Source organism: Acanthaster planci, linkage group LG07 (genome assembly GCF_054643075.1).
Source record: "Acanthaster planci isolate LZ-2023a linkage group LG07, COTS_SCS, whole genome shotgun sequence".
In the NCBI taxonomy this organism is placed as follows: Eukaryota; Metazoa; Echinodermata; class Asteroidea; order Valvatida; family Acanthasteridae; genus Acanthaster; species Acanthaster planci.
This window is the reverse complement of record NC_141783.1, coordinates 21,454,940-21,478,141: the sequence shown is the minus strand read 5'-3', so window position 1 is coordinate 21,478,141 and position 23,202 is coordinate 21,454,940. Positions and strand designations below refer to the sequence as shown.

Sequence of the window (23,202 nt, the reverse complement as noted above, 5' to 3'; positions counted from 1 at the left end):
GGAAGGGGTAACCGGTGCTGTGGGGGTAGGAAGGGGTATACAGTGCTGTGGAGGTACGAAGGGGTAACCGGTTCTGTGGAGGTAGGAAGGGGTAACCGCTGCTGTGGGGGTAGGAAGGGGTATACAGTGCTGTGGAGGTACGAAGGGGTAACCGGTTCTGTGGAGGTAGGAAGGGGTAACCGGTGCTGTGGGGGTAGGAAGGGGTATCCAGTGCTGTGGAGGTACGAAGGGGTAACCAGTGCTGTGGGGGTAGGAAGGGGTTACCTGGTACTGTGGAGGTAGGAAAGGGTAACCGGTGCTGTGGGGGTCGGAAGGGGTATACAGTGCTGTGGAGGTAGGAAGCTGTATCCAGTGCTGTGGGGGTAGGAAGGGGTATCCAGTGCCGTGGGGGTAGGAAGGGGTATCCAGTGCCGTGGGGGTAGGAAGGGGTATCCAGTGCTGTGGGGATAGGAAGGGGTAACCAGTGCTGTGGGGGTAGGAAGGGGTACCGTATGGAATTCCATATCTGCCGTTGCCCGTCGTCCGTCGCATTTTGCTTTTTGTTGTGTCCCAATTCTGCCATTTACCAGTTCCAAACATGCCATTTTCCGTCGTGCGTCGTCCGTCGTGCGTCGTCCGTCATGCGTCGTCCGCCGTGCGTCGCCCGTCGCCCGTCGTCCGTCGCCCGTCACGCGTCGCCCGTCGCGCGTCGCCCGTCGTGTGTCGCCCATCAAATGTGTTGCATAGGACCTGCAAAAGCCGTTGTTTAACAAATGACAATATGATGATTCCATTCACTTCTAAAGATCTTTTCGGAATAAGGCAAGTACAAATCCCACCTGCAAAGCATATACTAGTCACATAATTAATTCCAATAATGCTAGACTACCCCTGCCCCTTGACAAGAAAATATCGCCTCTCTGAGAGTTCAACCAAGTGTTTTTGGGGGAAAAACATTTTCAGCAAAAATGTTCCGGCCAACTTATCCACAGTGTTATTCTAATTTGCATTTTAAAAATGTGCCGACTTGTTTTCATCAAATTCCAGGAAGAAATCTGCCTACCGATACAGCTATTCTATCTTGTCCTCTCAATTTCACCTTGAAATCCAGAAATACTAGACGTGCTGTGGATAACAAACTGTTTATTAAATGTATTGTTAAGGGGCAAGTACCACTTGGTTTAAGTTTCAGAAAATATGACGTGTTGGTTTTTGTGGGTGTGTATGCCATGGTGGATAGACCAATGAGAACAGGTCCAGCACATCAGCATTATTTATGGGGCTAACAAGTAGCGTTACTGTTTAAAAGACTTCTGTGAGCCAACCTGCAACTAAAGTCATGTCTAATTTGGAGTATACAGCAGATTTCATCATAGGTATACCCGCCCTCAAAATAATGTTGAATCATTTCGTCTCTTAGGAAAACTATTGGGAATCAAACATTGTAAATAATCTATTATTTACATTCCGTTCTGTGGGATATTGTGTAGGGACAGACAGAAATATCACATAGGCTATAGACCTAAAGTCTGGCTGTTAACGAGTAAAGTTACGTCTAGAGTAATTAAGTTATCGAGAAAAACAATCTACCGTAACAAAAGTCTATTTCGTTGATATATTTATGTAACCAAAATCGTGTTATTTCATATACACGTTACTTAGCCGATGTCAGGATATTATTTCTTCTTTCAATTGGAGTTTGGCGCAACTCCACATCTACATGAACATCTTCTAGTTCTATTGCTAAAATGAGAGTCAGGCATGGTGGATCGATCGAACAAGGACATGTACATGTGAAACGATCAAGGGTCAAAGTTAAAATACCACTGCGCAATTGTGACAAAAAAAAAACACAGGCGATGCATGACGGGCGACGCACAATGGACGACGCACGACGGGCGACGCACGACGGGTGACGCATGACGGGCGACGCATGACGGGTGACGCACGACGGGCGACGGACGACGCACGACGGGCGACGCACGACGGCAGATATGGAATTCCATAGTACCCGATGCTGTGGGGGTAGGAAGGGGTATTCAGTGCTGTGGGGGTAGGAAGGGGTAACCGGTGCTGTGGGGGTAGGACGGGGTAACCAGTGCTGTGGAGGTAGGAAGCTGTATCCAGTGCTGTGGAGGTACGAAGGGGTAACCGGTGCTGTGGGGGTAGGAAGGGGTAACCAGTGCTGTGGGGGTAGGAAGGGGTAACTAGAGTTGTGATGAGATTGTAAGACAAGATTTGGACAGCAATGCAAAATGGCATCCTCAGCATTATCTACTATTTCCCAGTAAATGGTTCTTCTTTGAAGCACACAACTCACAGAGATTCACCTCCATAATTTTATGCCAAACTTTTATAATTTGTTCATGTCCACCATGTAAACCTACATGTACAAGTCTCATATATCTCGCGAAGGCAGCTGATAAGTTTTTACTTTTTAAAAAGATACTGGATTTTGGGATATGCATTCATGTCTGGTCATTTTAGGAGGCTGGTGTTTAGTACTCCAACTTAAACAATGCTAGGGATGCTAATGCAGTCGCCAACCTCTTTCCCCATCAGTCTCGCTCTAATAATTCCTAATGGCATAGAAGATATTACAGTTAAAATGCACAAACTGTATCAGTAAAATGTAGATTTACTATAGTAGTACAGTAAACTCTGGCTAAGTCGGCACTCCCGGAACTCAAGAAATTATGACGACTTACGCGAATGCCGAATTGTGCTGTACGTCCTGATTTTGCTGACTTACACGTACACATGTATTGCCTATGTACATTATGATTCCTTGCACCAATTCAAAGGCTTTGATTTACCCTGGTTTATTTCTACCTCCATGGTCGATCCCAGCAAATTCATTCTCGATTATTGTTCTCACGGGCTGCAAATTCGACAATTGATCATGTGCCCCTAAGGACGAGGCAAGGATAGCAAGCCATTTGAATATCACATCATGATTCGACAGTGCAGTATGTACATGTACGCAATAATCTACGGTACAGAAAACATACACTCATTTGCACACGCATTGGTTAAGTTCATTCAATAAGTCGACCCCCAAAACATACAAACATGTAGCTCATGCGTGTAGTACTAGAGGGGTTACTGGTATTGATGTACTCATGATGGCCGATTATCAACCACGGCCTGTGCTGCTAATAAACAGACATCAGTCAAGCAGTGTGGGACTTGTCACTTCTCGGCAACCGTGGTGAAGGAAACTGATACCGAAGCACGCTTTTTTTAATGCCGACTTACAGAAAGGAATTTTTGTGGTTTTTTTGTGGAAAGGGACCGAGAAAAGCATGCCAACTTATATGAAATAAAGACTTGTAAATGCCGACTTAAAAATGAAATTTTCGATGGAAATGCATTATAGACAATTGGGACTTTTGTCAAAAGGCCAACTTAGATGATACGACGAGTTACGCGATGCCGACTTAGTCAGAGTTTACTGTAGTTAGTTACATGTAATTGTACATGTAGTATTTTAACCTGCTATTCTGTTCCTTTGAATAAAATGTAAAGTCAATGAGATGTTAAAACTTAAGTGTTCAAGTATTAATTACGGTAAAATTTGGGCAATTTAGTCTTGCTTTGAAACACATTACATTTAATTTTAAGTCTGCAATTTGAGTCTTGCTGCATACTCAGTCTTATCAACACCAGCACCTTAATATTTGGGAGCATAATTGCATCATACGCATGGTTCACATAACTTTGTTGAATGAAGTGAGGGTAAATTTCTGAAGCCTTGAGGGCAGTCATGATGTAATTTGATTCCATTCAACAGTAGTTCACGCAGCATGAATAGTGTACATGTGACCACCAAAGTATAATGATGTGCGGTCATCTTAGTACTTCTGTTTATTCTGTGAATGTTCATACCTTTATCTATAGGCTGTAGCTGTCGTTATGCACCTGTGCCAACTAATGGAAGTCATGATAACACTGGACCAACAACACAAGGTTAGATGCTTGCCAGTTAGTTTAAACTTGGGGAATGGTAAATTCAAATACTGGGCTCCACACACTGTACTTATGTCAACCTTTTTTGTCCCTCTTTGCAATTTTAAAGGGTTATTATTAAAACACTCAATAAAGGTATTTAGCAAGCCATAGTTTATCTGAATACATGTACATGTATCTTGGTTTTATGGGATGACGTGAACCAGGAGGAGATCATGTGATGATCAATCAACCACCTGCTTCACATGGAACCAGTAACCAGCAACTGACTGCTTCTAGTGGTAAGTGTTCTGTTGATCTAAGTACACAGGATACCTTCATTTTGTTTTCTCTCTCATGCATGTACATATCTTCTTGGCAAAAGAGAGCTGAAAATTGTTCCAGAAAGGACATTGTTAGTTCTGAGAAATAGATCCCATGGAATACATAATTTGAACTGTAAATTCATTACACATATCTAGACTGTGTTTAGTAAGTTGAATTTGGAAAATCAGTTGGGAACAATTTTATAGAGGTAGACGTTTCCTGTTTTTTGTTTGTTTATGTCTAAAATGTAGATATAAGAAATAGTTCAAATGTAGCATTAATGCACTTAAAGCATCCCACAGTGCAAGCTTTTATTTATCAATTGTGGGGTGAAATTGCCATGGCTGGACAGAAGGTTTTTTAAAATTACATTCAAGTCCACATAGAACACTCGGAGACATCCTATAGTTTAACATCATGCTTTGGGTAACCTAACAGGTTGGAAGCTCCCATCGAAGATTTCTTTAGAGACACAGTCACTTTATAGGACCCATGATTAAATCAAGTTGAACAACGTTACACTGTTAAACTGCAGTGTAAAATACCTTGTGAGACTATGTGCACACACTGACTGTTTATGGTACAGTTTGCATATCATTTCTATCAAGGGAGTTGTTTTTTTTTTATAATATTAATACTGTTGCAAAGTTAATCATAACTGTGAATAATGTGATTGGAGAACAAGTCCTTTTAGACGTACTTTGCTTCGGGGAGTTGTTAATTCTAATTGTTTTGCCCTTTCACTGACGTATATACTGATGTGTGCATGTATACTCATAACACTGTATACGCAGTGTTTGCATAAGAGCTTATGGACAAATTCACAAATTCACTTGTGAATAACAAGGATCATCATATATTCATCATCATATATTGCATCGGGGAGATGTTAACATCTCCCTGATGCAATATACATGCAAAGCTTGAAATAGTTTGCGGTACCCTTTGTTACATCTGACTTGCACCGACCAGCCAACTTTGGCAAGCTTGATGATGGAGTGGTTAAGATGTCTGCACTAGTATGCAGGTCTAGTACGTCACTGTAAGGGCAAAGTCTTTTTAGTACATAAAGAAATTTTAGTCACAATGTATAACCATTCCAGCAGCATGGTGTATGTAGCTTATACATGTAGGTTGCTATTGTTTGCAAAGAAAGAGAAGCATGTCTGAAATGGGTAAACTACCGTACCCCATTTGTTTAACTTGAGAATTGTTCAAGTCGGAGAATGCACAGACAATTTCAGTAAAGGAATGTTTTCAGGAAGTTTCTATCGGGGCATGGAAGGAAAACTCCAATGAAAACACAACTTTGCTCATGATTGATTGAAAGCCCTAGTAATTCTATATTTTCTTCAATGACAGATACTGAATCTGTGAGCCCACCCACAACATCTGCAGAGCCAACTCTGGCTGAAACCACCAACTCCATTACTACTGCTGCAGAAATTCATACAAGTAAAAATTAAACTATACTTTTTGTTTCAAAAATCTTCCAAACTACTTAATCTTTGTGAACTTTATGTTCCAGGTTTAGAGCTGCGAGATGAAAAAGGAAGATTTTCTTTGGACCTTTATTGTTTCACAGAAACTTTGCTCATTTACTTTTAATGACATGTCAATGAGACAAGATGAAAAGCGCCCTCTATCTTCCAAAAGTCACAAGTATACCTAAAAAAGTTGGGGGGCCTCAATTCTGATATGATTTTGAGAGAATTTGATGTACATTGTTCAAATAAGGCAAAATACATAATTCAAAGCACATTTTAGCATAAAATACATTTACTCAGGAAATGAGAGGCTGGTAAAGGAAATGAGGGGCTGGTAACATTTATTTCTATGTTTTATCAAGTATATTATAAAGTATATTTAAAAAGTGAAAGTAACATTAACCCTGCCCCCAAGGACCATTGAAATCATGCTTGGTGGATTGAAATGGTCAGGGTTTATGTTTTGTTTTCTTTATCCCTTCTACTTAGGAAATGCTGAACCCACTGCCCCTCCAGCTGATATTTTACCAGGACAGTCATCCCTAAGCCAAACAGCACAACAGCCACCTGTCAGTACTTCAGCAACTACAGAGGTGCAGTCATCATCAGCCGGTCAAACAGCACAACAGCCACCTGTTGGTGCTGCAGCAGTTACAGAGGCACAGCTGTCCTCCATTATTCAGACAGCACAACAGCCACCTGTCAGTACTTCAGCAACTACAGAGGTGCAGTCATCATCCACAAGCCAAATAGTAAACCAGCAACCTCTCACTTCTACAGTAACTAGAGAGGAGCAGCCATCCACAATTCAGGATTCAGTAGAAAATGGAGAATCTCAGCTCACATGTCCCCATCCACCTTCCAGTACCACTACTACAGAAGGTCAGTCATCTGCTAGCCAAACAGGCCACCAAACACCTGTCAGTTCCACTGTAACAACAGAGGGGCATTTCTCTGTAAGCCATGATTCAATAGACATTGCAGATTCTCAGCAAGTATTACACCAGCCACCTGGCAGTGCTGCAGCTACGGTGCAACCAGTATCCAGTGAGTTGGTTTCCGAGACCCAGCAACCTGTCCCGCATAGGACGGAACCTCATACCAGTCAACCTTGCAATGTGATGGGTGATATAACAGGTAAAATTAATTTCAAGCTTGTGGTAAATCTCCTCAAATAGAAAACTACTGTGTTTCATGAAAGATGTGATGTTTAATTGTGAAACAATATACTTAGAATGATAGTCAAACATACGGTAATCTGATGGTTCGTGAGTTTCTCAGTTGAAATAATGAAGCAAAACTTTTATTGAAAATATTTCTGAGACAGGCTTGTTTGTTGATTTATTTGCATGTACAATTTTATGCAACAGTGAATTGTAGAAATGGAAATTTAAAACAGCAAAATATGAAAATTCCAGTAGACAGTTTGTGCAAAATTAACACAACACTGAGATTTTCTCCCTGGAATGACATCACAGCTTAGCTCATGAATATAAGAAATTCACTTTACCCTATCAGCAAAAGGAACACAAGTACCATTAAGAACCAAACAAAAATTGAAACTAAGGTTAACTCAAATGCATCTTTTCATTATTTCAGAGGTGGTTGTTTTTGGCAGTGCCTATAATTCTTCAAATTATTATTCATGAGATTTTGAAATCTTTCTTATGTTTCTGTTATTTTTTCAAACACAAGATTCTTCATCTGCCTTTACTCCTAAACCTCGAAATCCCAACTTGATCGTTACAACAGAACATCTGCAGAAGCTTGCAAATGGCCTTGCACCATGGGAACGATTGGCAAATGTGTTAGGTCTGTCAGAAGCCGATATCTACAGACTGAAAGTTGAAAATCCCTTCAGTGTATGGACACAAGCATATTACATGCTTCTCAAGTGGAAAAACAGAGTATATAGAAATGCCACAGTTGGTGTGCTTGTCAAAAAATGTCAGGATGCAGATGTTGGTTCCAACGTATACGGATTTCTGCTACATGTAGATGTGTAAGCTGTTGGATGTCACCTTGGATGCATGGAGCTCCAAGCACTGCTTTGAAGACCTTGTCAATTTTACTATTTATTTGAACACTGCAGATTCCTATTTTCTATATTCTTTTATCACTTTTTACTATAAATTAATCATTTTATGTACAGGTACTTTATATATTTTCTCTTTTTGTTTTAAACATTGTATCATGACAAGTATTTTGAAGTAAATACATTATCATGTATATTTTGTAAGCACAAGTGCTCCAGTAAGTCTCCCCGTGTTACCGACACGTAATCCCCTAACACTACACTGGATTCCAGCAGGGTGTTAGACTTGTATGCTTACATGCCTGACACGAATCTGAGTTGTCTGTATACAACAGGCGGGGTTTCATGGATTGGTTAATTTACTGTAGATAGCTGCCATTTTTGCTTACACGTATAGACTACAGCAATCAAATCTTTGTCTGCTGGACTACGTGTTCAGTTTAGTACATATATGTACTGCTTATGTTGTTGAAATAGGGTTAGATACTGTAGGTGTTAGTCAGGTACATGTACATACATGTAGTTTTATATCCAGGTTATTCTTAGTATTATGCATGTATTTAATTAATTAATGTTTAGTCAGATCTGTCCTTAAAAAATCACATTTTCATGTACATGTATATATGGAATTGCCAGCTATATAATTTCCCTTGTGTACTTTGCTGAAAACAGATACTTCGGGTCATCTCCGTGAAGAATATACATTGTAAATACAAATACCAATACATGTTTTTTAGTTAAAGTAGGTGAAATACAGCTGAATGTACAAGGATGTGTATTGCTGGTTGTACGGTACTTTGCCATGAGACTCAAATACCTCTATGATAAGTTAAAAGTACCAAATTTCGAATTTGCAATCAAATGATCAAGTGTTGTTTACATCAAATTACCTTGTACATAAACATTTAGTTGCAGAGGTCTTTTGCTCATTTCCCCAAGAATAAATGCATGTCAAAGTCAATGGAAAAATTGAGGAGGGCAGCCGTATTTTGATTAAAACTCTTTTGGTAGAATTTTTTAATGCTTGTACTAACATACGTACATCAAATCTAACGAGGTCTGCACAGTACTGTCAAGACCAGCACATCATGTTTGACAAACTGATAAAGAAACACAAATTCAAGCAAATGAATCAATGGTTTTATTAGATAGGTACATTGTACATGCAGGACTCACTGATGTCTTGCAAAATTGGTAAATGTGCATCTCTGCCGGGGAATCAATTTTAACAATGCAAATAGATAAATATTTTGAAGATGCTTACACAGCCCTTTATTTCACTCCCATTTCTCAAAGGCAAGTCATTGATTCTCTCACAAGTGGATTTGTAAAGAATCTTTTTCCGATTACTTTTACTATGACTGCCTTTCAATCATTTCCAGAACTATACTTCTCTAAATGTAAAATGTCTGTAACCAAAAGAAAATATGAACAGCAGCAATATTAAAACTACATGTAGATGAAAAAGAGTTGATGCATTACAGCTATCTAGTTTGTTTCTGAAGGTATTTGATTTGATTAAAATAAACATTTCAGCCTGTTACGTAAATGGATTTCGTCAATTTGTATCATCGAAAATCTCTGATCTGTTTGTTAAAGGTAACAGCAGTCATTAAATCATAACATTAGCCATTGAGAAAATATCTGGCAAAGACAAACGGTATGTGTAACTAGAACCAAAACTCAAAACATCTTCAAGTTGGAACCAATGATTCTGACAGATCATTAATTCTAAGATTAAAATTTTTATCATTCATGTTTTGATTGTACATGTACTGTATGTGGCAAATTTGTACAAGGGACTATGCTTTACAGGGCAGTCAAGTACATGTATCTTGTGATCATAAATGCTAATAAAAATATGATACCACTATAAACACTGCTAGTTATAGAGCTGTGGATATTTTACCTTCGGAAACTAAATAAAGTGACTGGTTTGAAATGCTGGTATCATACATGTGCTTTGTGGGAAATAACCAAAAACACAGAGTAGGCACATTGAAGTTGGTACGTTAAAATGTAATATATCTCATCCTTTTAAATTGAAGTACGGAAGATACAACTGTACCAGAGTTTGAAGGAAAACTAAAATGTTCAAGCAATCATGTGTAAGGAATGTTAGAATTAGTTCTTTTATTGTTGAATTTGTTTTGATGAAAAAGTTTCCTTCTTTCTTGAATATAAAGTTTCTAATTACACGTACATTGTACATTTGTACATCAAGTGATTACATTCTTACACTTGACTTCCAAATCTTTTGAATAGTTTCCTAGAGTAGTTACTCATGTATTTCAAATTGAAAAAAACAAAAGAAGATATACATCATGTACCAACATGTCCCAGAATTTGAAGGAGAATTATATAGTTCAAGCAGTAACATGTAAGGAAAGTAACAATTGATTCTTGTAATTCTTACTAAAGAACTTGTTCTGATGAAATGTTTTCCTACATCAAAGAAGTTTTCTTTCTTGAACACTAAACAATGGCTAATTACTGTAATTTATAATCACTTGAATAGCTTGCTCACGTAGTTCTAACAGCAAAGAACCAATAACTACACAATCTGAAATCATCCAACTGTACCTGCTTTCATCCAAAATTATGACAAATTTATTATTTAATTAAAAAGCTATATCAGATGTACATATATACGTCTGAATACTGACCTGTAATGAACAGGTTCATATCTGGAATTCTCCCTACATGTAATGAAATTATCTCTAATAATAACTGGGAGGTCTCCCACCCAAGTGGAATTTCTTATAATAAAGCCTAAATGTAAAGATCATTAGTCATTCAAAGTTTCTCTTGAATGATCTTAACAGTTTACTGGTAGTGTTCCCTCTCAGGGATACTTACTAGGTCAATTCTTCCTCTGACAATTTTCTGACCTGATGCCCCCAATGACTGCATCACCTACTTTAAGAAGCCTATTCAGGTTTCTCACTTGATCACATCCAAGCTTCCCAACCAGCATACACACGACCAAGTACGTTAGGATCAGTAGCTTGATCAATTAGGCATTCCACCTGTGTCTCTACACTCAGACCACATTTAGGAGATGAAGCACGGATGTTTTGTCTGCGATCACCTTTCACAACTTCTTTAATGGCAGAGAATGCTGGGTTTCTGCTATGGCCAAGGGCCAGCTCCCGTCTAAAGAAAAAAGACATTCTTAAATTAATTTTTAAAGTACTTTCCACAGTAATAACACTAGTTTTACATAAAACATTCAAATGTATATATAATGTGGATGCAAGCACTTTTCTCTACTAGTCTGTGTACTAAGAAAGTAACTGCTTTGTTTCCTTTGTTGATTAAAATGCTCAATTATGATAGAAATACCCCAACTCATACAGGCATATGTATGTACTAGATTTCTTGGAGGCCAGCTCATACAGGCCTATACATGGACTGGATTTCTTTGAGGCCAGCTCATACAAGCAAATACATGGACTGGATTTCTTGGAGGCCAGCTCATACAGGCCTATACATGGACTGGATTTCTTGGAGGCCAGCTCATACAGGCCTATACATGGACTGGATTTCTTTGAGGTCAGCTCATACAAGCATATACATGGACTGGATTTCGAGGAGGCCAGGTCATACAGGCCTATACATGGACTGGATTTCTTGGAGGCCAGCTCATACAGGCATATACATAGACTGGATACCATGGAGGTGTCAACTGTTCTTAGAGTTGTATCTTGACTTTCAACTTACTGAGTGATATCAGATGGATTAGCTCCTTCTAGTTTCTTCTGAGCAAAGTTAACTTTCTCTCTTGGATACCATGATTCATCGAGGCTGTTTCCATCAGGATCGCTCTGTCCTTCAAGCACACGGCCAGCATCCTTCTGAGCTTTAGCCTGCTTGCTAGCATTGGTCTGACATTAAACCAACAGAATACTCATAAACATGTGATGTAATGAAAACAAAAACCCACTAAAAATTATTAGAAATCACAGACAGAAGAAATGGCAATGAAAAAACCTCATGGCTATTGACAACTCGCAACTGATCTCAACTATTAACTTACAGGAGTCAAAAGACAGAAACTGTCAAAGTACATATATATATAAAGCTCTCAATCACCAAGCCCTTACATAAACACGGAAAGACTCATCCTATCCTGAATGATATACCTTCCAATCCAGTGATGGTTCCTTGATGAAGACATCCATAGTATTTATGAGTAGCTCATGATTCTGTCTCAGTGCTCTTAAGGTATGCACCATGCTACTTTGAAGAATCCCTTCTTTCTTGAAAGGTAGCATAAGATTGACTATCTGACGAGTCAACCGGAAAGGCATCAACTCAGGTACTGGCAGAAACTGTGATCAAATTATACACAGACACCAAAAACAGACTAAAAACAGTCAGTTTGAAGATGGCAAATGAACTTAATATCCATGTATTAAACATGGGGGATGAGTTGGGTGGAATTCAAGAAAAAAATTACAAATTTGAGCAATAGATTGCTTTAGCAGGAGCTGTTCTAAGCAGAAATATTAACACATTACAAGTTAAAAGTAAGCGCGATAAGAAAAATGAGGTCTTGGAAGTATTTTATGATGGAAATTTACAAACCTGGGTGGCTGAGCCAAAAGCATGACCAAAATCAATACCGATCATGCCACCTGTCTTGAGGCTAATCAGAAAATTGGACAAGTGGCGATCGCCAATACCCAAGATGTACTGACAGATACAGATAACAGCATGGCTACGTGCAAAGTGTGACCTCAAGGTCAAAAAAGCTTCAGGGGAGGCACTCAGCTGTATGAAGGCACGTCTGCAAGAAAAACAGAAACCTATTGCAGTAGACACAGTAATCCTGAATGAAAATGTTGCAAAACAATGTAACTGTATGTAGCCGTTGCATGGATTAGTTCAACAGTAACATCACAACATACAATTCTCATATTTCCTGTAGGATACCTTGGCATTTCCTACCTCATTAGATCCCATGGGACAAGAGCCTCCCAACTTCTGAAACACTTTACTGTATCCGTGTAGTTGGCATGCCTGAGATAAAAAACTCCCAATCAAAATCACATGGTAAATGCATGATAAGCACAGTTCATTTTATAGCGACATAGGAGAATCATATTACAACACACCTCTAAACATGGCAAACTCAGGAAATAGAACGCAAACTGTTGTCTCATTGCTGCTAATGTACACATGATAGAAACAGGATCTCTTTGTCAACGAACCAGACAGTGAAAACACAAAAATGCCAACAGATGTGTTTTCAGTGACTGGCCAAGAAACTGGACATGTGTAATGATAGCCAGAGCAGTCATTGGGTGTTTGTATCAAATCACGTGTTGGTGTGTTTTTACATGTGACAGTGATTTCACTTAGTCCCAAGGAGTACATGTACATGTATTGTTGTTCACTATTGTTTAATATTCAAGACCACCCATACTCGAGGAATCTACATTTGTTGAGAACGAACAAACTTCCCAGATGATATGCTCTGTGTGAGACATTTTTCTGATTTGGGATTTTCTTTCTTAAACCACAACATTCTTATTTTTAGGCCTTTAGAAACTGAAACATTTGAATGGTTCTGATTATAAAACTGGAAGAGTTGGCAAGCACAGTACAATCATAGTACAACTGGAATACCTTGGTTTATCCATTTACCATGTAAACATTTAAAGTATGGTTACTTTATGGTACAACAGACAGTAGGAACACATTACAGAAATACGACATTGGTACATCATGCACATTGGCTCTCTACATGATCACTGAAGTGACTTATGTCTCACAAAAACAAAAACAGCTCTTTGAAAACCTTAAAGATGGAGTAATTGGGTTAGATGTTAACTAACTGTTTAACTGACATCACTAACCGGTACACTGCTCCATATCGGACTCCATGGTTAGACTGGTTCCCTTTTGCATACTTATCCACCCATTCACTATGTTGGTACCGTGGTCCATGGCTACAAAGGTAAAAAATAACTTTGTTATGAAAAAGCTTGCAGGAAAAAAAAACAACTCTCCAAAAAGCTGGCAATGCAAAAAAAGTTGAAAGGTTTCATGGTACTGTCTGTCTTTGACTGTGGATGTCAGATCTTTTCCGTACGTGCACGCAATGCACTAGTCAGCTGTTCCATCCAATGAACAAGTACCTACTCACTGTTTATAAAGGCTGGGATGACAATCAAACACGACTAGCACAAAGAGCCTAATGGCCATGTGAATACTCTACAATTGTTTTGAAAAATACTTGTAAGTACTCCATGCTAGATGCATGCATGCAATAGGCACTCTGTAGGAGATTATTCTAAGGTAAAGACCCCTTAGTTCAGCCAACGAGCATACCTAACTATATTACACCTAAGTTTGACTCATCAAGTTTCAAACAGCAATCTTAAAGATCTGAAATACCCCTATAACCCTAAAAGAGTTGGGGGGGGGGAGAATCCGTCCCCTTCGATGTTTTTTTCTGAGACTGACACAGTGTATGTTATCCCTGCACCAAGCCTTCAGAAGGTTTTCAAGTCATTGCTTGTAGACATTGGCACAAATTGTGCAAATTGTGTAAAATCACAATCATATATATTGCAAAATGTCAATTTTTCTGACACAGTTTCTCCCAATGATTTGCTTTACTTGAGGCCACTGACTCCAACCCATCACAGGCATGCCAAGTTTCCAGAATATCGGCATTTGACGGCTGAGCTGGGGAAGGGGGGGGGATTGGCTCTTTTAGAACTGATCTCAGATCAGTTCCCTTGGCAGTAGTTACGTAGTACAGACTGCATCATTACAATTCTGTCATCAAATTATAACCTACAACTAAGTCAAAGATAATTTACCGTGAATTGTAAGCGTTGCCTTCTTGCTCAGTCATGGCCAAATGCAGGAATTCCTTCAAAGTTGTTGTGTTTTGAGCCCATTCAATCATACCAAGCCTGAAACCATAATAAAATGAAATCTAAGATCATGCTCATAGACTGCAGTGACCAGGCTATTGTTGATATATCATTTTCCTTTGATCTTCATGAATGTACATGTAGGTGAAGGAATCTGTGGCTCATGTGTACAGTTATTATGCTGATCGAACTGATATACTGTATAAGAGGCAACACAACTCCAAGGAAATCTGCACAGTGCTGGTAGACATGACCAATGTCAATGTATTCACAAGAGTAAAAGGTGAATGGCTCATCAGCATACATACACGGTACCCATGAACACCGATTGGTACTAAAGACCAGATTATCTTGTTCTCATAATCTAGCTGTTCCAATGGGGTCAAACTAGTGTTGAACATCAGCAAATTTCATTTGTTTTATTAGACAAGTTTTTACCCGTACCTTGGTGTCATGGGAATAACTTCATAAGTGACCAATTGCAGGCCTTGTTGGCTGCATGTTGAATCTTGTTCTAAGATACTATTCATAATTCTGAAGAGTTGTTCCACCCTCTGATCTAATCTAAGGTCCTCCCCGCCTTTGACAAGGAACGAGTAGTCATGTTCATCATTGCCACGTATCACAATGCGCTTCGGTTTGCGCATTGAAGATAACACTTTGACCTGTAACAAAATTACATAACAACGCTTTTATCTGCAAACTTGTCGGCACCATTTTATCTTTACATACTCAAAGTTCCCCTACTCAAGCATACACCATTACATAAAGAAATGATAATCTGCAGACAGGGACAATTAAACATCAATGCAAAGATGCCTTATTACATTGCCAACATACCTGCTCATCAAATCCAGCTATTTTGACATGATACTCAGGCAGGGGCTTTGATTTTCCTCCATACTGACCTGGTGAACAGAAGATAGCAATATGAGGAAATTACTGCTTACCCTACAATGATGGCTTGCTTATAGTTACTGCTTGAAGACAAGCAGTGTAAAGGTACTGGATTTTCCAGTGTTCCAGATTTTCCAGTGGATTTTAGTGTTCTTTTGATTTACTTTTCTACGTGTATTCTTAATAATATTCTTCATGACTTGTTTGTAAATTTATTATATCAAAAGTACGGGGTTATGGATATAAATGTTGATCTCGGGTATGATGTTTCTAACCTCCACAAAGCAGGAGTATGCCACTATGTTCCAGGTTTATTCTTTTTTGAGTAGTTGACTACTTTTCAAGGCTTAGCTTATATATCAACAAAGGAGGTATGTGTGAGTGTGATCAGAGAACTCATGTTTTAATTAGTATGGCAAGGAATATACTTAAAAATCTGGACTATGTTTGAGTACATTACTCATGTTAATGCCACTGTGCACATTAGTGCATGAACAGGAGTATGACCTATATATTCTCCTGATCAGCCGAGAAGTATATTCCTTCATCAAGTGGTCATGGCAAGAGTGTAACCATTTTTCCATTCACATACTGTGATCCAAGAGTAATGTACACATAACGTTTTCCTACACCCCCACATATTGAGAGTGATTTACATGTATATTGCAGACTTGAATCCCTTAGAAAAGGTTTAAATTGAGTACCACTTCTTTAGACTCGGAACTTGCAACACCTAGTCAAATCAATGTTTGATGTATTCAAAGTCTCACCTGGTATTTCTAGCTCTCTATCATAGCTGAGTTGTTGGAAATCACTGAACCATGTTGAATATTCCTTCAAGTTGCCTGGTGGATCTCTTCGCTTTGCGGCCATCTCCTTGTACAGCTTACCATAATGCTCAGAAAATGTCTGTCAATGTCGATATAAAATGTATAAAAATGGCTTACAGTCAATACATTCCAGAAACAAATATCTTTCATATCTAAAATGGCAAAATTAAAAACCTCATCTGTACTATTTGAATGGACAATGTCAAATTTTCCAGGATAATTGTATACAAAAACACCAGAATTAAAAACAACAGTCTCCTTCTAATGACTTGTAAATAACAAGTCCATGGGTTATTTCTCAAGTTGCAGAATGATGAAAGCCAAAAAACTGTTGAATCCAAAACTGACCTTTAACTGCATGTCAATGACTTTGGTGCCGTCTTTGCCAAAAGCAGCTTCAAACTTCTTCTGCCACTCCTTGATTACAATTAAGTCAAAAAAGCACTGCAAATAATAAAAGCTACTTACGGTATACACATGCTCAAAAACTACGGTACATTTTTTTTTTGTTTGAAAAAAGTGTCCAGTGGCACTTGTGAGTGCGACTAGTTAAAAAAGAGCTTAACATTGAGGTCTGGAGAAACCCAACATAACAGCACAAAGATTTGTCTGAAGTTTCCAAACCAAGTGTGAACTCTGTATTAGGAAGATCTGCAACCCCCCCAATTATCTGCCTTACAACCGTTTTAGACAGTCGTTCTGTAACCTCCCCTCTCCCAATTACCTGCCTTACAACCATTTCAGACAGGTGTTCTAGGGTCAAGCCAAACCAATTAGAATTTAGAGTGCCTCGGGGGCAGCTAAATTAAATTCTGGTTTCAGACAGACGAACTTAATTAATGCACTGGGTTTGGCCCACGAAAAGAGCAATGCCTGAAACCAAGTTGCTCTGATGTCGTTCCGAGCATCTTCAAGAGTTGATTTTTTGCCTCCTAGCACGCCCGGTCGCTCCTAATTATTTCAGACATCAAACTTTTACAGTACTTAATTCAAAATTTGCTTGTAACCACTACCTGCCGGGGACTCCGAAATCGGAGCCGTATGGTTTATATGCGTGGCCGGGGTCTCTGAACTCAGACAAAGGAAACAGGGCCCTATAACAAAAGACCGTACTCCGAACAAAAGACCAGGCTGCTGGGCATTACCGGCATTTTTCACTCTCAAAAGTGGTGATAATCCAGCATTGTTTTGAAACCGTATACCAGGGTTTGGGGCATTGAGAGCAAGCGGATTACCACTGGGGACAAAAGCGCTTCACCACTGCAGCGATGAGCCACACAGCACCGCTGCACGCTAATCTGGCCAGGTTCTTGAACAAAAGACAGATGTATAACACCGCACAATCTGGGCTCTGTTTACAAGGCTGCAGGCCTGGCTGAAATACTCGGGCATCAATGAAGGTCACCTGTCAACTTAGAGTAGTGCCTAAAGATTACTTCGTGCGGCTATAAACGACTGTTAAATGGAATGATGAATTTTTGAAGGATTTTGAAAACGGAAAAAATGATATTCATGCCGGCTCAGCATCATCAACGTTGAAAAATGCCCCGGCACAAAGTGGTTAAGCTGGTTCAGAGCGACTCTGGAACAGGTGTTATAGCCTTGGAGATCTATCAAACATTCTGAAGACTAACAGCCCTCTTCCAGTGTAACATATATCTGAAGTTTCTGAACCACATGTAAACTCTCTCTTTGGACATACATGCATTGTAAACCATTATTATTATTATTAAATCCGCCCTCCCCCATCACCTGCCCAATAGTGATTTATGAAACACATAGGGTAACAAACCTTCTACCAGTGCAAAGATTTGTCTGAAATATCTGAACCTTTGGTGAGCTTTGACTGTCTTGTATAAGCATTGCAAAGGGGTTGGGGGGAGAGAACTTACTCCCTTCATAGAGCCAAAAAAGGAGAAACAGAAAGAGAACAATTCACTTTGACTCAATCTATCTTCATGAAAAAAGTTACTGGGAAGGAACGTTACAAGGTCTTTAGAGTTTGGGGCATTGTTTAGGGAAGGCATGGCCCTCACTGTCCCCCTTTTGCTGGGAAGGAACACAAAATGTAAGAGACGTAATTTTGAACAGCAGCCTAACCATGAGTCAAATGATTTCATTCCACATCCCCCTCCCTTTTCGAGTTTGTTTGCTTGTTTTAATGGTTGAAAAAACTGACAATGCTCTATTCTGTTATGCAACAACTCGATTTTCCCCGACAAAAAACACTGAAGATCTATAAACACAAGTATGATCAAGCCCAAAACTTGACAAAACATTTTATCTGGAGTTTCCATACCAAAATTTACATTGGTTGTCTTTTTGAGTGGGCCTTCTATTCCTGCCACAAAACCTTAACACTCCATCACATTAATGTGAATTGACCCCTAATGAACAAACCCGTCAAAATTGGAGTAAACTTCGTCCTGCAACAGCCCGATACCCCCACCTCCAGCCACACATCTGTGATTATTCATCACATTGTTCTTGCAAATAGACCCCTGATATTAGATTTACGTGAACCACAATACCTGAGGAAAGCACAATCTGAAATTTCTAAACCCCTAAAGAAGGAAAGACTCTTGTAAGAACTGACCACCCTCACAGAACCCCCACCAGAGAGCCTACGTAATCCACAGGGTTGATATATATACCGACTCTTGATCCTTTATTCATACAAACAAACCCACTATACCTGAGCAAAGCGTCGTCTGAAGTTGCCAAATCCAACACTTGGGGAACTTTGACTATCTTGTGATGACCCAGCACCAGTGTCAGTCACAGTGCTGCGATGATTTATCAGATTCATGTAGATTTCATGGCAAGCTTGACGGATCTTGTTCTTGTCTCTCTTGGCAACATTCAACAACGGTTTCATTACATCATCTGCCCAATCCTATGAATGCAAACAAATGCACTCTTTACATGTGATATTCTAAACAATCAATTCTCCCACTGGATGTATCACCAACTCTTCATTACAGTTTCCTCAAGCAATATGCAAAAAGAACAATGCAATGAATCACTGCAGCAGATCCAAATTGAATGTGTTTTCGCTTGTACCATGGAGGAAGGACTCAGAAGGAGTTTGAACTGCCCGGGCTATAACATCTGGCCGATTACCACTTTCTGCCATGCCTGGTATGTCCATAGCCAGAGCGCAGCGCACGCCTGCTACCCACCAACCATAAGCTCCCTTTGTACCCCATGATCGTCGCCGCAATTTTTCATTGGTAATCTGCATCCCTAAAACGTTGTGTATTGCAGTGTAGGAAGTTGAATATTCATGCCATCGTTGATGCTTGATATGAACCGACAACATCATCAAATGTAGTGTTTGCGCAGTTGCTTTTATTAGGCTGTATACTCGAAGTGTTCATGTGCAGTTGTTGCCCTTATCGAACGCTTTCTTCTGGACCTCTTTTAGGAATAAATAGCCAAGCCGTTTGTAATATTTTGTGTTTTGTTTGAATCATTTTTATTATGGCATTTGTACAAAGGCATATTTTATGCAATTTCACGATCACTCCTTGTGATGAAATAGCGCATTTTATTGCTAATGAACTAAGCTTTCCAGTAGTAGTGAACATTTTGTTGGCCAGTCTTAGCCAAATTCGTTCCAAGTCTTTGACACTGATGTATATTGGACGGAGGAGACTAGAATTACAAACTTTGCATGGATAATGAAACAGTGTGTCAAAATTTAAAAAGTTTATTTATGATGGCAAAAGTAGGTCTAATATCAGGAATTTTTCTCTTTCTATTTCCTGGTCACATCAATAGTTTGTATTTAATTGCAAGCAAAAAACTACAAGTATTGCCAGGGTATTACTGGCCCCACTTGTCCAGCTAAGATGCAGGCAGCAATATGGCATTTTTGGAATGTTTTCTATTATTCGTCAGACTCGGCGGCGACCATCATTGGACACTTTGAAGTGCCTGAGTTACAACTCCTTCTGTGTCCTTCCTCCATGCTTGTACCTTGAATACAAATTCTGGATTGTTGAGTTGTTCAAGGGCACAAATGAAATCATCCAGAAGAGGAATACTCTCCAAAATGGCTCCTATCTTCCTTGCTGCAGAAGCATTCTTCCTCCCAGTGTTAGACTCATCAAAGGTGAAACTCTCACTGCTTATTTTGAAGGGAAAGCATAATGCCTGTCATGCAAAGGAAAGATGCGACAATATACATGTATGTAAATAATTCAAAGACCACGGCAAATTTCCCAAGAGGTTCAATATTTGTGAGGAATTTCTTGTCCTGGGGCAAAGATTTTTGACTGTGCAGTTAACACAGAGAGAAAAATGATTAAAATTCATAGATTTCTTTCAACGAACCTGTGGGTACTCATAAGCAATGTCTGTTAGGATCCCATGTACAGCAGGCCCCTCGGGCTTGTCAAGAAGTGCAACCATCTGACTAATCCATCCAATGAACATCCAGCATGGTACATCAGACACCTGCCGATGAATTCATGCATACAATAATGAAACTCCCACTGCTGCATTCAAGAAAAATTCTGGAAATTGCACCTGTCATCCTTAACAAATAAGTAAACAGCTAGTCAATAATTAGTTGACCTCCTTCCACAAAATAAGAGATATTGTAAAAAGGTAGCATTTTTGAAGAACTGTATTAAGGGAAGGGAATCTTTGAAGGGGATTTCCTTTAAAGTAAGGCATCGGTTGTCAAATGTACTGTTTTTATTATTGGAATCAATGAGTTTATAGGGCACTCTCACTGACCTATGTGACCAGATGTACATCAACAATTGTCATTGGCCAAGATCACAGTACTAAAACAGTATTTATAGGTAGGCAAGGCTTTATCAAAGCTTTATAAATAGCAAAAAGTATAAGACAATCACAAAGCCAGCATCCAGTACTGTATTGGGAAAGACAACAGTACATGGCACAAATACTGACCACTACGCCATTTGAAAAAAATATGTGAAAATATGCCCTACTATTAAGTTTACAACATATAACTTTAAGTTGCCAATAAAACACTTGCCTATGGTCATGATGGGTGATCTCTAGGGAAACTATGTGGTCACATGGTACTTTGACAGTTTTTGATCAAACACTTTACAAACCTTATTAACCACTACCAGCCGGGGACTCCGAAATCGGAGCCGTATGGTTTATATGTGTGGCCGGGGTCTCCGAACTCGGACAAAGGAAACAGGGCCCTGTAACAAAAGACCGTACTCCGAACAAAAGACCAGGCTGCTGGGCATGACCGGCATTTTTCACTCTCAAAAGTGGTGATAATCCAGCGTTATTTTGAAACCGTATACCAGGGTTTGGGGTATTTAGAGCAAGCGGATTACCACCGGGGACAAAAGCTCTCCACCGCCACAGCGATGAGCCACACAGCAACGCTGCATGCTAATCTGGCCCCTATTGAAAAGAAGTCAGCAGCGCACTGAGCCAGGTTCGTGAACAAAAGACAGTTGTATAACACCGCACAATCTGGGCTCTGTTTGCAAGGCTGCAGGCCTGGCTGAAATATTCGGGCGTCAATGAAGGTCACCTGTCAACTTAGAGTAGTGCCTGAAGATTACTCTGTGTGGCTATAAACGACCGTTAAATGGAATGATGAATTGTTGAAGGATTTTGAAAACGGAAAAAATGATAGTCATGCCGGCCCAGCATCCTCAACGTTGAAAAATGCCCCGGTCCGAAGTGGTTAATATCAATTCAAGCGCATCCTTTCTGCAGCTAAGGACTACCACACCGAATCAAAAGTCCGACAAGTAAAATGAACAAAACATGGAAAAAAGGGTGAAATTACGGCCCTATCAGAGAAAATGGGTTAAAGCAATTTTCACATCAGGCTTTGGAAACACTTAAGTTTATTTCTTCTGTCTCCTGCACAAAATCTGCACATTCTCACACACAAGGGAACAGTTAATGTTAAAGACAGCCAGTTCTACTGTACCTCTTTAATCATGAGTTGCATTGTATCAGGACATGCTTCAACAAGCTGCAGTAACCTTGGAAACCGTTGCCTAGCCTCCTGTGAGCTATAATGCATAGCCTTGAGGGTGTAATGTACCACAGTTTGGGAGAAGTTGTCAGTCTGGGGCAGGTAGGTCATGGGGACTTCATCTAATAGATAAGAAAAATCACTTTGAATCATAAATTGACAAATTCTTGGAGTTAAGGGGGAGACACTTGGTGAGGTGTGGGCTCCCCAACCAGTTTTTACAAAACACACAGTTTTTAAGTAGTATTGGTTTAACGAGGAAGATTTTTAAAATAGGTCAAAGTATATGCAGATTATTGCTATCTCTAAATGCCTCTTGAAACAAATTTGTTTTCTATGTAGAAACCTTACATCACTGAGAATGGAAACTTTACACAAAGCAAACTGTTGTCTCACCTGAGTCCTTAAGACGTAACATCCTATCACAGAAACTAACTAATGCCATGTATGCTTCAGTCATACTTCTCTCTGATTGTGATGTGACTGCATCATCCTTGTCAGCAAGAGAAACTGCCTGCTTCAGTTCACTGTATGCCTTGGAGTATAAGGTGCTACATATCTACAACATCATGACAAGAATCAGGTAATGAGAGACTCTTTCAAGTCACACAACTCTGACTGATTCTGTTTCTAATCTTTTAATATATGTCATTTAAATTGCTCTTACATAATTGTTTCAGTTTTCAGGGGAGAACTCACCTGTTCAGGTCTTGTAGCATTCTGGCCAACGAGACCAAGCAGTTTATCCAGTTTACCAACATTTCTTAGTCCAGTGAGGATGTCTGCCCCTACACAGGAAAATAACAACCAAATA

At 39.5% G+C, this 23,202-nt stretch overlaps 2 protein-coding genes across 12 annotated transcripts in view; one reads left to right on the top strand and one right to left on the bottom strand.

The window, feature by feature from the left end:
- The window catches only part of LOC110990344 (uncharacterized), a 33,420-nt gene extending 23,767 nt beyond the window's left edge, over positions 1 to 9,653 (top strand). For all 7 annotated transcript variants that reach the window (XM_087139082.1, XM_087139076.1, XM_087139077.1 and 4 more), the window contains 5 exons: positions 3,880 to 3,948; positions 4,155 to 4,229; positions 5,617 to 5,709; positions 6,231 to 6,878; positions 7,437 to 9,653. In XM_087139082.1, the coding sequence (XP_086995208.1) occupies positions 3,880 to 3,948; positions 4,155 to 4,229; positions 5,617 to 5,709; positions 6,231 to 6,878; positions 7,437 to 7,747 (1,196 nt within the window). In that variant the 3' untranslated portion in view covers positions 7,748 to 9,653. The remainder of the gene's footprint in view (positions 1 to 3,879; positions 3,949 to 4,154; positions 4,230 to 5,616; positions 5,710 to 6,230; positions 6,879 to 7,436) is intronic.
- Positions 8,895 to 23,202, bottom strand: part of LOC110990345 (DNA-dependent protein kinase catalytic subunit-like) — a 70,078-nt gene continuing 55,770 nt past the window's right edge. For all 5 annotated transcript variants that reach the window (XM_087139065.1, XM_087139066.1, XM_087139067.1 and 2 more), the window contains 17 exons: positions 23,088 to 23,176; positions 22,785 to 22,947; positions 22,341 to 22,510; positions 20,735 to 20,857; positions 20,378 to 20,554; positions 19,092 to 19,292; positions 16,745 to 16,813; positions 16,337 to 16,475; positions 15,510 to 15,577; positions 15,114 to 15,334; positions 14,613 to 14,708; positions 13,641 to 13,733; positions 12,730 to 12,801; positions 12,367 to 12,568; positions 11,922 to 12,110; positions 11,500 to 11,663; positions 8,895 to 10,932 (listed from right to left, as the gene is read on the bottom strand). In XM_087139065.1, the coding sequence (XP_086995191.1) occupies positions 10,728 to 10,932; positions 11,500 to 11,663; positions 11,922 to 12,110; positions 12,367 to 12,568; positions 12,730 to 12,801; positions 13,641 to 13,733; positions 14,613 to 14,708; positions 15,114 to 15,334; positions 15,510 to 15,577; positions 16,337 to 16,475; positions 16,745 to 16,813; positions 19,092 to 19,292; positions 20,378 to 20,554; positions 20,735 to 20,857; positions 22,341 to 22,510; positions 22,785 to 22,947; positions 23,088 to 23,176 (2,441 nt within the window). In that variant the 3' untranslated portion in view covers positions 8,895 to 10,727. The remainder of the gene's footprint in view (positions 10,933 to 11,499; positions 11,664 to 11,921; positions 12,111 to 12,366; positions 12,569 to 12,729; positions 12,802 to 13,640; positions 13,734 to 14,612; positions 14,709 to 15,113; positions 15,335 to 15,509; positions 15,578 to 16,336; positions 16,476 to 16,744; positions 16,814 to 19,091; positions 19,293 to 20,377; positions 20,555 to 20,734; positions 20,858 to 22,340; positions 22,511 to 22,784; positions 22,948 to 23,087; positions 23,177 to 23,202) is intronic.